Source organism: Staurois parvus, unplaced genomic scaffold (assembly GCF_062004578.1).
Source record: "Staurois parvus isolate SC_StPar_1 unplaced genomic scaffold, SC_StPar_1.0 ptg000018l, whole genome shotgun sequence".
NCBI lineage: Eukaryota > Metazoa > Chordata > Amphibia > Anura > Ranidae > Staurois > Staurois parvus.
In genome coordinates, this window is record NW_028317814.1 from 24,831,371 (window position 1) to 24,845,315 (window position 13,945).

The 13,945-nt window shown below is 43.3% G+C and overlaps 1 protein-coding gene across 1 annotated transcript in view; it reads left to right on the plus strand.

Moving 5' to 3' along the window:
- The window catches only part of CORO7 (coronin 7), a 304,171-nt gene that overhangs the window by 267,635 nt on the left and 22,591 nt on the right, over positions 1–13,945 (plus strand). The window contains exons 15-18 of the mRNA XM_089683334.1: positions 1,307–1,403; positions 6,019–6,194; positions 8,949–9,054; positions 11,067–11,153. Coding sequence (XP_089539460.1) covers positions 1,307–1,403; positions 6,019–6,194; positions 8,949–9,054; positions 11,067–11,153 — 466 coding nt within the window. The remainder of the gene's footprint in view (positions 1–1,306; positions 1,404–6,018; positions 6,195–8,948; positions 9,055–11,066; positions 11,154–13,945) is intronic.

The window sequence follows — 13,945 nt, forward strand, 5'->3', positions numbered from 1 at the left end:
GCTGCATTCAAGCCTTATTTCACCAAGTGCAATGCAAAGCGTCGGATGCAGTGGTGTAAAGCACGCTACCACTGGACTCTAGAGCAGTGGAGATGCTCTAGAGTTCTCTGGAGTGACAAATCACGCTTTCTCTGTCTGGCAATCCGATGGATGTGTCTGGGTTTGGCGGTTGCCAAGAGAACGGTACTTGCCTGACTGCTGACTGGTGTGGGGTTGTGTTTCAGGGGTTGGGCTTGGCCCCCTAGTTCCAGTGAAGGGAACTCTAAAGGCGTCAGCATACCAAGACATTTTGGACAATTTGATGCTCCCAGCTTTGTGAGAACAGTTTGGGGACGGTCCCTTCCTGTTCCAACATGACTGCGCACCAGTGCAAAAAGCAAGGTCCATAAAGACATGGATGAGGGAGTTTGGGGTGAAAGAACTTGAGTGGCCTGCACAGAGTCCTGACCTCAACCCGATAGAACACCTTTGGAATTATTTAGAATGGAGACTGTGAGCCAGGCCTTCTGGTCCAACTTTAGAGCCTGACCTCCTAAATGTACTTCTGGAAGAATGGTCAAACATTCCCATAGACACCCTCCTAAACCTTGTGGACAGCCTTCCCAGAAGAGTTGAAGCTGTTATATCTGCAAAGGGCGGGGCCAACTCAATATTGAACCCTACGGGCTAAGATAGGGATGCCATTAAAGTTCATGTGCGTGTAAAGGTAGGCATCCCAATACTTTTGGCAATACAGTGTGTGTATGTATGTATATAGATATCTGTCAAAATGTTTTGTAGGCCTGGTAACTCTAGTGTCTTATGTAGCCCTACCCCCTCACTGTCTTCGAGGGTGACACTACTCTTCACAATCTGAAGCTTCTTATTGCTGCCTTCCTTTCTCTAACTTGTCCGAAGGTCTGTGAGCAAACTTTGGCACAATGCTTTGTGCTCCCCTCACTCCATGAGCCTGCCTGTTTACTTCCTCTTCCAGCTCCCAGTACCTGAAACATGTCACATTAACAGCACTGTGCATAGCAGTAAGCATTACTTCAGAAGGCTGTGTTGGGTGTCTGGTGCTGTTCACTGTCGTCATATTAAGCATTCAAAAGTATACAGTTTGTACATGATTTGTAGAGTAGTGAAAGGTATTGCCAACAGTATTCTAGGCCCAGCTAGGATTTTGAAGGATTATAGTGGGAAGGTGGGGGAGGGGGTCACCTTGTATCATGACCTAAGAATGGTCATTTGGGTTACTATGCACTGTCCATGTTAGCTCATATATTATATATATCTTGAAAACATCCTGTCTTTTTATATCCCTCAGGAAGGGAGTGCTCTCTCTTCTCCCTCCAGCTCTGTCACCTCTCCCTCCAGTGGGATTGTTTCCAGCACCAGTCAACGGTCTCTGCAAAGCATTCTGGGTAAGTGGTGATCGTTCTTTTGGTGCACTCGTGTGAGATGATATGGTGACCTTGGTTCAAATTAAAGGTAGCGCATCTCCATATTCTAAAGGTTTCAGTAGCTTCTTAGCTGGCATTGCAGATGAGACTGGGTTCATAAAGTTTAACACAGAGAAAGTAAAAGTAATCTGTGCTTTGCCCTGCATAGACAGTATAGCTGGAGCATCTATTCATCCACAACACAACTAAGGCAGACTCGTAGGACCTGATAGTTTTTTTTGGGGATCAAGGTACACCCTTTATTTTCCTGCAGTAAACCAGGGGAATAGTGTAGTTAGTTAAAGTGGCTGTAAATCGTACATATACTCAATGAAGTGACTGACCCCAGGTATTACACAGGGATTAAACAAATCCTCCCACATAAGCTGTACCTGTTTATGTGAAGCCATCTGTCCTGTACGTCCATTTAAAGTCCAGAATTTACACTGAATCTCTCAGCTCTGAAAAGCAGGGGGTGTGGAGAGCTGTAGTTACTCAATGTACAAGAGCTCTGAAAGCTGATTGGAGGGAAGAGATACACCCCCTGCACACAGCACACAGGATCAGAGCTGAGGCTGTCAATCTGCTGGAGATCCCTCCCCTGTCACCATTTGTCTCGGTGTCAGGAAAACTTGTCAGCAGAGACTCATGCAAATAGCAGAGGAATGAGGCAGTAGATTATTTTTATCATACAGGATTTATATAGCGCCAACAGTTTGCTCAGCGCTTTACAATATAAAGAGAGACAATACAGCAATGATACAGTTCAATACAAGAGGATAGGTGGGCCCTGCTCCTTGGAGCTTACTATCTAAGAAGGAGGGGCTAGTGGTACAAAAGGTTATAACTGTGGGGGATGGACTGGTAGGAGTAATAGAAGATTTGGTTATTAGCTGAAGGCAGGATAGGCTTCCCTGAAAAGAGAGGTTTTCAGAGATCGCCTTAAAGTGGGCAGAGTAGGCGTTAGTTGGATAGATTGGGGTAGAGAGTTCCAGAGGATGGGGGAGGCTCTGGAGAAGTCTTGGAGACGAGCATGGGAGGAGGAGACGAGGGAGCTAGAGAGCAGGGGTCGTGGGAGGAGCGGAGAGTATGGTTTGGGTGATATTTGGAGACAAGAGTGGTGATGTAATTGGAGGCAGAGTTCTAAATGGCTTTATATGTTATTGTTAATGTTTTGAATTTTATTCGTTTGGCAATGGGAAGCCAGTGGAGGGATTGGCAGAGAGGGGTGGCAGATATGGAACGGTTAGTAAGGTGGATGAGTCTGGCAGCAGCATTCATGATAGATTGAAGAGGGGATAGCCTGCGATGAGGTAGGTCAGTGAGGAGGGAGTTACAATAGTCAAGGCGAGATACAGTTGTGTCCAAAATTATTCAACCCCCACTGAAATTGAGTGTTTTGGCCAGTTTGACATTGCTTTTGATCATTCAGTCATCTTGCTTACATTTACATTAAAGAGGCACTTGTAGGTCAGACAAATATAACATAACAGTTATAATGAAATAACCACAAATGTCTTTTCTGTGCTCACAGCATTATCAGTTTTATTCAACCCCCAAGTGACATTCAATCTTAGTACTTAGTACAGCATCCTTTTACAGTTATAACAGCTTTTAAACGTGAAGCATAGCTTGACACAAGTGTCTTGCAGCGATCTACGGGTATCTTCGCCCATTCTTCATGGGCAAAGGCCTCCAGTTCAGTCACATTCTTAGGCTTGCGCACTGCAACTGCTTTCTTTAAGTCCCACCAGAGGTTCTCAATCGGATTTAAGTCTGGTGACTGCGATGGCCACTCCAAAATGTTCCAGCCTTTCCTCTGCAACCATGCTCTAGTGGACTTGGAGGTATGCTTGGGATCATTGTCCTGTTGAAAGGTCCAACGTCTCCCAAGCCTCAGGTGTGTGACGGACTGCATCACGTTTCCATCCAATATCTCCTGGTACTGAAGAGAATTCATGGTACCTTGCACACGCTGAAGCTTCCCTGTACCTGCAGAAGCAAAACAGCCCCAAAGCATGATTGACCCTCCACCATGCTTCACAGTAGGCAAGGTGTTCTTTTCATCATAGGCCTTGTTCTTCCTCCTCCAAACATAGCGTTGATCCATGGGCCCAAACAGTTCTAATTTTGTTTCATCAGTCCACAGAACACTATCCCACAACTTTTGTGGTTTGTCCACATGGCTTTTGGCATACTGCAGTCGACTCTTCTTATTCTTTGGAGACAGCAAGGGGGTACGCCTGGGAGTTCTGGCACGGAGGCCTTCATTACGCAGTGTGCGTCTTATTGTCTGGGCTGAAACTTCTGTACCCACATCTGACAAATCTTTTCTCAGTTCCTCAGCAGTCACACGGGGACTTCTCTCCACTCTACGCTTCAGGTAGCGCACAGCAGTCGAAGTCAGCATCTTCTTTCTGCCACGACCAGGTAGCGTTTCAACAGTGCCCTTTGCCTTGAATTTGCGAATGATGCTTCCTAAGGTGTCTCTTGGTATGTTTAACATCTTTGCAATCTTCTTATAGCCATTGCCCTTCCTGTGAAGAGAAATCACCTCTTCTCTTGTCTTCCTGGACCATTCTCTTGCCTTCACCATGTTTGTAACCACACCAGTAAATGTCTAGAAGGAGCTGAGTATCACAGTCATTTTAAAGCTGCCTAATTGGTGCTTATTATGCTTGATTGCTGCTCGGTGACATCCACAGGTGTTTTCAATACCTGATGGAAAGCACCTGTATGAACCTCTGTTCTTCAGAGTGGTAGTCTTTAAGGGGTTGAATAATTGTGGCAATGAAGAAACCACATAAGAACCATTTACTACTGTATTACATAAACAATTGATGTCATTTTAGTTGCATTTGGGTAGTTACAACGTCCTTGTAGGATTTGATTCTGAATACAATTCCAAATGTACACTATAGTCCCTAAACCCCTTTACAGCATTGGGGGTTGAATAATTTTGGACACAACTGTATAACAAGGGAGTGAATAAGTTGCTTAGTGGTTTCCGTGGTTAGGAACGGTCGTATCTTGGAGATGTTTTGGAGGTGAAGTCTACAAGATTTGGACAGTGATTGGATTTGGGGCTGAAAGGACAGATGGGAGTCTAGGATTACACCGAGTACCCTGGCATGAGGGGAGGGACTGATGATTGTGTTATTGATCTTGATGGAGAAGTCGGGGGAGGGGGCACAGGCTGGAGGGAATAGTATGAGCTCAGTTTTAGAAATATTTAGTTTGAGGAAGTGGAGTGACATCCATGCCGATATGTCACTTAGTGAGTTAGTAATGCGAGAGGAGACTGAAGGGGTGAGATGAAGAGTAGAGAGATAGATTTGTGTGTCATCAGCATAGAGATGGTACTTAAAGCCGTGGTAGTTTATCAAGTGATGAAGGGAGGAGGTGTACATGGAGAAGAGAAGGGGTCCAAGGACAGAACCTTGAAGGACCCCTACAGAAAGAGGAACTGGAGAGGAGGAGACCAAGTTATAGGTAACGCTGAAGGAGCGCTGCAATAGGTAGGAGGAGAACCAGGAGAGAGCAGAGTCTTGGAGGCCAAGAGAGTGGAGTTTTTTGAGGAGAAGGAGATGGTCAACAGTATCAAAAGCGGCAGACAGGTCAAGTGGTAAGAGTATGGAGTATGGAGAAATGACACGTAATGCTCTGGATTGAGACAAGTACACACTATATAGGGATATGCTTTGTTCATATTTCATGTCTCAAGTTTACAACCACTTAAAGGCAGGATGAATTTGGGATCTGATGGGGATGGGCCTTGCTAGTAGAGGCAATGGAAATGGGGCAACGTCTGCACATATTGTCAATCTAAGTGATTGGGGAGAAGCTATCCCATTCTCTCTTCATACTAATTGCCAGGTTCACTTTATAGCCCCTCCTTCTCAGAAATCATGCTCACATTTCCTTTGTATCCTCACAGCTGCATTCAGCCACCACCAGCAAGGAGTAAAAGTACTGTGTAAGCTCTCTTATCAGAGCTTACACAGGGCTGAGGACTTTTCCTGTCCCATGTGAAAGTTCTGAGCCAATAACCAAATACCACCCTTGTCACCTGAGAGGAAGGGGAATGAGACAAACCCAGGAGTAGTGGGTACTTGTTTTACCTAATCTGGCCATAGATGGATTGAATGTTGGCAGATTCAGCAGGGACCGACCGTGATTTGATCCATCTATGGGCTGGCTGGTTGTACTGAAGTTGATCCATCGGTTGACTTCAGTACATCCAGCCTGTCAGATTTTTTGTATACAAATACTGGCGGTGGTCATAGCCATTAGCAGTGATCATTGTGTTCTGCCGGCAGGGAAGGCTCCTGCGGGAGGCATTTCCCCCATCAACACTGCCTGTGCTGATGGGGAGAATTGAGCAATTTTGATCAATTTCATCCATTGGCTGCTTTACTGTATGCAATGCTGGGAACAAATGAAAAGTAAAAAAAGAAGGGGGCTTTAAAGCAGACCTGTTGGCTTGTTTTGTGTGGGCAAAACAAAAGTTTGCTTTAAAGTGAATGTTTTGGTCATATGCTTCAGTATTGGGAGTAAACTAATTTGTATTGCTTTCACTGGATTATTATATATGCAGGTCCCAGTTCACGGTTCCGTCATACTCAGGGCACTGTCCTCCATCGTGACAATCACATCACCAACCTGAAAGGAGTGAGCCAGAGCACACCAGGAGAGAGTGACGGTTTCTGTGCGAACCACCAGCGAGTGGCTGTGCCTTTGGCTGGACCAGGGGGCCAGATAGCAGTGCTGGAGGTACGGCTCAAACTGTGTAGTCTAAAATCAGACATTTTGTTACTGACTTGAATTCAACATCAGTTCAGAGATCTGTATAGTTATAGTGCTACAACAATATCCCTACAGTCATTCTGTTACATACTAACCCTCACGTCTCTGCAGATTCTGGACAGTACCAGACTATTTCCCTGATAGAAAATAGGGAGACCTGTCGCCATACCATTCAATTCAACATCAATTTTCCCATAAGAATGTGCATTTAACCTCCCTGGCGGTATTCCCGAGTGTAGCTCGGGGTAAAGTTTCTGCACCAAAAGTGGTAACCCTGAGCTACACTTGGGAATACCTTGCAGCGTTGCTCTGGGATCCCTTCTGCACTTACCTTGTCCTTCGCTCCCGCGATGTCCCTCCTGCAGCGTCCCCGGCCATCTCCTCCAGCGGATGCCAGCATCTGTCTTCCGGGGGCCGGAACTGGCGGGAAATTTAAAAATGTTAAAAAGTGACATTCACTAAATACACTAAAATCACATAGTATAACATTCCTGTATCAAACCATTTCACATACATTTTGTCCCGAGTGCTTTGTCCTGTGCCCTGCCTGCATTTTTACTGTTCTTTCTGCCTGGAAACTGAGAAATGTCCATGGCGTCCAAAAAGCATCCCTTTAGGTCAAAAGCGGTTTTAGACCGGCTAGAGAACAGCGATAATAAATCAGAACCACTTGCAGAATTGAGTGATAATGATTCGTGGGGGAAATTCCTCATCAGACACTGAAAACAATTTTGCGACTTTGCTCCATGATGTGCGAACTTGGCGTTATATTTAAAATTTCAGTGTTTTTGGTTTGATTATATTATTGAATTACATTTATTATTATTATTATATTTTTTATGATTATTTATTAAATTATAATTTATGATTTCGTGTTTCAAATTTTAAGATACCCGGGATGTTTACTAGACCCTTGTTCAGACAGATTTCAGTGAGTTATTCCTAAAAATTACAGGCCTACAATAAAAAAAACTACATATTTCCATGCAAAAAAATGTACCGCTTTGAGCACAGAAGTACTGACATAATCAGACCGCTAGGGAGGTTAATGTATTTTAATGCATGTTGTTTACCTGTAAAATCCTCCCTTGTGTACACATCTAAAAGCCCTGAAACTGAATGCACACTCATTTTGCTATGTGGGTGACCCTGGTGGCCACCTCCTGCCCAAAATGCTTCGACTGAAAAGTCAAAGGAGACGGGTGGAAAATTCGTCAGCTGAGCCATGGCTGCATCCAGCTAGATGCAGCTATTTGGGTATTCTGGCAGGTGTAGGTGTCGGCTATCAAAATACAAAAGCTGCATTGGGAGATTCCTGTATTCATGCTGTATAGCGTGCATGGGGGCATCTGTTAAATAATTTTGTTAAAGCAGAGTTCCACCCAAAAGGGGAAGTTCCGCTTTAAAGATTGGTCCCCCATTCCCCATTAAGGATTGGCACCTTTGGGGAGTGGGGGTGTGGGAACGGGTACCCGAATTTGACAGTTACCCGCTCCCACTTCCGCTGTGATCTCCTAGGCCAGTGGGGGGCAACTTTTTTTTTCAACTGAGCCAAATCTCGCCAAAACCACGATTGAAATTTATTTTGAGAGCCACATTTTTAAAACTGAAAATACATCCCCCATATAGTAATTCATCCCCCATAGTAATTCATCCCCCATATAGTAATTCATCCCCCTATAGTAATTAATCCCCCATAGTAATTCATCCCCCATAGTAATTAATCCCCCATATAGTAATTCATCCCCCCATAGTAATTCATCCCCCATAGTAATTCATCCCCCATATAGTAATTCATCCCCCATAGTAATTAATCCCCCATATAGTAATTCATCCCCCATAGTAATTAATCCCCCATATAGTAATTCATCCCCCATAGTAATTCATCCCCCATATAGTAATTCATCCCCCATATAGTAATTAATCCCCCATATAGTAATTCATCCCCCATAGTAATTCATCCCCCCGCATAGTAATTCATCCCCCCCTATAGTAATTCATCCTCCCTATAGTAATTCATCCCCCCTATAGTAATTCATTCCCCATATTGTGTCAATTCACTTACCTTTGCTCCGCGCGTTCCTCTCGCCGTGTTCCCGCGCCGTTCCGGTCTTCAGGGCGGACTGTGAGAGGAGAGGAGTTTGTCACGCTGCCCCGCCTACATCCTGACAGCCAATGTTTGCCACGCTCCGTAGTTTGCCCATTGCTGGGCTAGCTGCAGAGTCCTGACTTTTGGGGCGGCCGCCCGAGAGGAGGGAGGGGAGCGGGCGCCCGGCACACAGAAGAGCCGCATTAAAGTTTGTAAAGAGCCGCATGTGGCTCGCGAGCCGCGGCTTGCCGACCACTGTCCTAGGCGATTGGACACGGAAGTTGTCCTCCTACCCTCCCTCCCTGAAGTCTTGTGGGACACATGACAGGTCGCAGAAGACGACGGGGCCATTCAGGAAGCACAGCGCTCCTCGTGCATGCGCATTGGGCACTCGGCTGTGAAGCCGCAAGCTGTCACAGCCGGGTGCCCACACTGAAGATGCCAGCGCCTGGAATACAGGACGGCCAGTGAAACGAGCTGCGGCGGAGGCAACGTGGGATCGTGGGACAGGTGAGTGGCTATTTTTTAAAAGTCAGCAGCTACAGTTTTTGGATTCTGGATTCTGTTATACTTTTTGATCAAAGAAACCTCATTAAAACTCATGGTTGATTGTGTACATGTTTTACCCACAGCTGTCACAGCCAGGACGTTTACCAGACTCCCTGCCAACTATTGAGAACACAGTGCCTGTCACAGACCTTACATGGGACCCTTTCAATCCTCAGCGACTGGTCACAGGTACATTGAAAGCTATGTCACCCTCTCATGTTGCAGATTGGGAAATAAGGGATAAGTTCACTTAAAAAAAAAAAAAAAAAATTCCAAATTTTTTGCAGGTTAAAAAAATGTGCATTTACAGTACTATTTTTTTTTTACTGGAGCTTGTAGAGCATTGTATCATTGATCAGCAGATCACTGGTTCCATACAGGTCTACTGCAGACTGTCAGTATAATCTGTGTGCTCGTACCTTGTATGGGTAGACAGTTTTACACTGACAGGAAGATTTAATGAACTACCACAGCTCCATGGTAGTTCACTGAGGATACTTTACAGGTGTCTGGACTTGTAGTTCATCCACAGAACTCTGAATGAATGATGAAGCCGTGTGGGCGAAGACCCGCACAGCCGCGCTGCTTTCAAAAAGTGACGAGGGGGGGGGGGAGGTTTGTAAGTAAACAGTACAGATCTTTCCCCTGTCAGCTCCAGCACACTGCTTTGTATATACAAACCAAGTGCTTACACAGTAATTCACACACACAGCACACAGTAAAACAACACAAAGGTAACCCTTAGATCGCCCCAGATGTTAACCCCTTCCTGCGCAGTGCCATTAGTACAGTGTCAGTACTTTTTATTAGCACTGATCACTGTATTGGTGTCAGTGACAGTCAGTTCCCCCCAGTGTCAGGATGTCCGCCGCAGTCCCGCTATAATTCGCTGATCGCCGCCATTACTAGTATAAAAAAAAAATTCCAGTGTATACATACCGCCATTTGTAGACGCTATAACTTTCACGTAAACCAATTAATTTACACGTATTGGGATTTTCTTTTAGCGAAGACATGTAGCAGAATGCATTTTGTCCTAAATTTATGACAAAATTTGATTTTTACATTTTTTTTTACTGGACATGTTTAATATCAAAAAGTCAAAAATATTGTTTTTTTTCTCAAAATTGTCAATCATTTTTTGTTTATAGCGCAAAAAACTAAAAACGCAGCGGCGATCAAATACTACCAAAAGAAAACTCAATTTGTGGAGAAAAAAGGACATAAATTTAATTTGGGTGCAGGGTTGCATGACAGCGCAATTGTCAGTTAAAGTAACGCAGCGCCGTATCGCTTGATCAGGAAGGGGGGTAAATCCTCTGGAGGGCAAGTGGTTAAAGGCTAAGTTCACGTTTCTAAAAAAAAAAAAATGCTAATTTTTTTGCAGGCAAAAAAATGTGCATTTATTATTATATTTTTTAGAAGCCTGCCAAGCATTGCGCCCTCGATCAGCAGATTTCAGGTGCAATCTCTCGCTCCTACAGACTGTCCGTGTATCTGGCTGCTCGCACTTCATACGGGCAGGCATTTACAGAATAATAGGAAGACTCAATGGAGAACTAGAGTGCTTACTAGCGCACTGGTAGTTCATTGAGAACTACAAGCCGTCAGATGGAAAGAATGTCGGTACTTGTAATTCATTCATTCACAGATCTCTGTGATTGAATGACGACGCAATGTGGGTGGTGTCCCGCACAGCCAGGTTCTTTTCAAATTGTGACAGCAGGTGCGGGGAGAAGATCTCCAGCCCGCTGTCACAGTGAGGGAAGGATCGGGGAGAGGTTGCGGGAACATGTTACATGTTCCACCCTAAAATAACATATAACGTGTTCCCAAAGGTGAACTTATCCTTTAACTTTTTATGTTGTTTTTCTATAGACATTCATTATTGTTTTTAGGTCTGTGCACTACAGAACACCTCTTTTTCTAGGTTATGGAGGAGTGGAGGTGTTCTGTATTCCTAAACCACTACCTGCCCTAGGGTGACAACATTGCTGCTGCTTAGATACAGTACAGTTTGTGAGCATTGCCACCCTAGGACATGAAGAATGTTGCAGGTAGGATCACCAGGTGAAAAGGAAGGAAAAAATGGCATAAAATGAAGAAAACACATGCAACTACCATATCTGAAGATGCCCATTGTCCATCTTCCTACATAGTATGAATTTGTTTACATAATCATCTTATGAATCAAATTTCAGGTGGAGAGGACGGAAGGATTAAAGTTTGGATAATTCCACAGGGTGGACTTAAGGAGACCTTCAGTGACCCTCACTCAGTTCTTATTGGTAAGAAATGCATTACATAGCAATGATGAAAACTACACACACCATACAGCTAGTCTCAGTCATACACTGTGCATATCCAGAACAGCGAGATGTCATACATAGAATGAGATATAGGAGCACAGGAATTGGTAATACAAGCTGGAAGATACACAAAGGAATGCCCTGGGACCTGCATGAGCAGACTGGTTACCCTGTGGAATGAGTGACCCCACATAGGTATTTACACACCTTTGTTCTGGATACAAAAGTTGGATTATTTTCAGGAGAAATGCAGTTTAACCTTAACTTGGTCACAGCAGATATATGTGACCAATGCTGCCCTCCTGTGGGATTCTTTCAAAATAACTTGGTGACCTTGAAGATTGAAAGCTCATACGGTCCAGTGTGGCTTTGATGATGAATGCAAATATTAAAGGGCCACTTCACCCATAAAGGATAATTTAGTTATACTGTATGTAAGGTCTGGTGGCCTCAACCCTGGATCCTCTATCTCCATGATGTAATTCCCAGAAAATGTTTTGGTGTTTTCATCCACCATTAATATTATAGAATAATCACAATGAATCCCCAATTTTCTATATAAGCACACTTCACCTCTACCCTTAGAGGCGTACAAATATAAACACTAATATGCTCAATAATAAATAATATTAAACCTATACCCTAATTTGTGAAAAATAAAGTCCCATAAAGCAATCAAAAGCTCTCAATAAAAATCATATGTCCCTTTGAAAAATAAGTCCAAGTGTCCAAAATTATTTTGTGTCCAAAAAAATTTTTTTGTTCAAATCCTCAGCCTCTTGTAGCAACTTGATTTACCTCAAAGAAAAAAAACATAAGAGCCACATAGTGCATTATCCTTAGTAAATATAAATTATATAAAACTCCTCCAGTGATAATTCACCCAAGTGAAAAAAAGTGTAAACAAAAAGATATATATATATATATATATAAATACATGTGCAAACACAAAATGTAGTGCAAAACTGTGCAAGTGAACCACTCTTTATGTGCTCCAAACACACGACAGAGTACACTTCTACTAGAGTAAGGAGTCAATACCCTTACCAATGTTCCAAAACCACTTTTGCCTTAGAAACACACATCAAGAGGACTGTATGATGGGATGAATTTTTCCTCCTGCCAGTATCCTCGAGTTTCACTTCCACCTCCTAACACCATGTGGATCCATCCACACTAGTGTCTCAGACCACTCTCCGACATATCCGTCATCCACATACCCAAATATAAAGCAAAATATAGTGTAATACCGCCACACACTAGATTTCAAAAGCTTTAATGGTACTGCTTACAATCTTAAAATCTTGTTTATCGCATGGTATACATAGCTTTGTTTGCCGTCACCAGTCCAGGTATACGCGTTTCGTCATAGGACGTATTCATAAAGGGCCTTTATGAATACGTCCTATGACGAAACGCGTTAGAGGGAAGTGACGTCAGACGCAAACGAGAAACCGGAAGTTGAGTGGCGGCCATCTCGGAGAGGGGAATACGGACTGTTACAGGCGGTTGGACTCTCCTGGACTGGTGACGGCAAACAAAGCTATGTATACCATGCGATAAACAAGATTTTAAGATTGTAAGCAGTACCATTAAAGCTTTTGAAATCTAGTGTGTGGCGGTATTACACTATATTTTGCTTTATATTTGGGTATGTGGATGACGGATATGTCGGAGAGTGGTCTGAGACACTAGTGTGGATGGATCCACATGGTGTTAGGAGGTGGAAGTGAAACTCGAGGATACTGGCAGGAGGAAAAATTCATCCCATCATACAGTCCTCTTGATGTGTGTTTCTAAGGCAAAAGTGGTTTTGGAACATTGGTAAGGGTATTGACTCCTTACTCTAGTAGAAGTGTACTCTGTCGTGTGTTTGGAGCACATAAAGAGTGGTTCACTTGCACAGTTTTGCACTACATTTTGTGTTTGCACATGTATTTATATATATATATATATCTTTTTGTTTACACTTTTTTTCACTTGGGTGAATTATCACTGGAGGAGTTTTATATAATTTATATTTACTAAGGATAATGCACTATGTGGCTCTTATGTTTTTTTCTTTGAGGTAAATCAAGTTGCTACAAGAGGCTGAGGATTTGAACAAAAAAATTTTTTTGGACACAAAATAATTTTGGACACTTGGACTTATTTTTCAAAGGGACATATGATTTTTATTGAGAGCTTTTGATTGCTTTATGGGACTTTATTTTTCACAAATTAGGGTATAGGTTTAATATTATTTATTATTGAGCATATTAGTGTTTATATTTCATCCACCATTGTGTGTATCAGATCCTCTTATATTCTCCATAATATGACACAGATTAAAATATCCAACAAGGGGAGTGGGCGCTCCTCATAATTGCCAAACTTGGTGTGCAGACCCAGAAACTCACCTTGTAGATCTCACCAAGAGAGTTCACAAGAGGTATAAGAAACTGACATGTGGTATATATACTAAAAAGAGAAATATCAGTGGACTGACCTTTTAGGACTCGTTCACACTAGCGGTTGAGGAGCTGTAAAACACTGTGGTTGAGCCACGCTTTTAACACCCCCTTTAGCTGCAGAGGCATAGCCATGCAGTGCCAGGCATAGTGTCCGCTGAATGCCGCCCATTCAAGTGAATAGTGCACTGTACAATCACACTGCAACCACGTGCAATGCATGCGATTGCGAAACAACAAGCAGACTATGAGGAAGAGATACAACGCCTCCTCCCTGCTTTCAAATGCTTTCTAAAAAGCAGTCCAAATACAGATTGCACT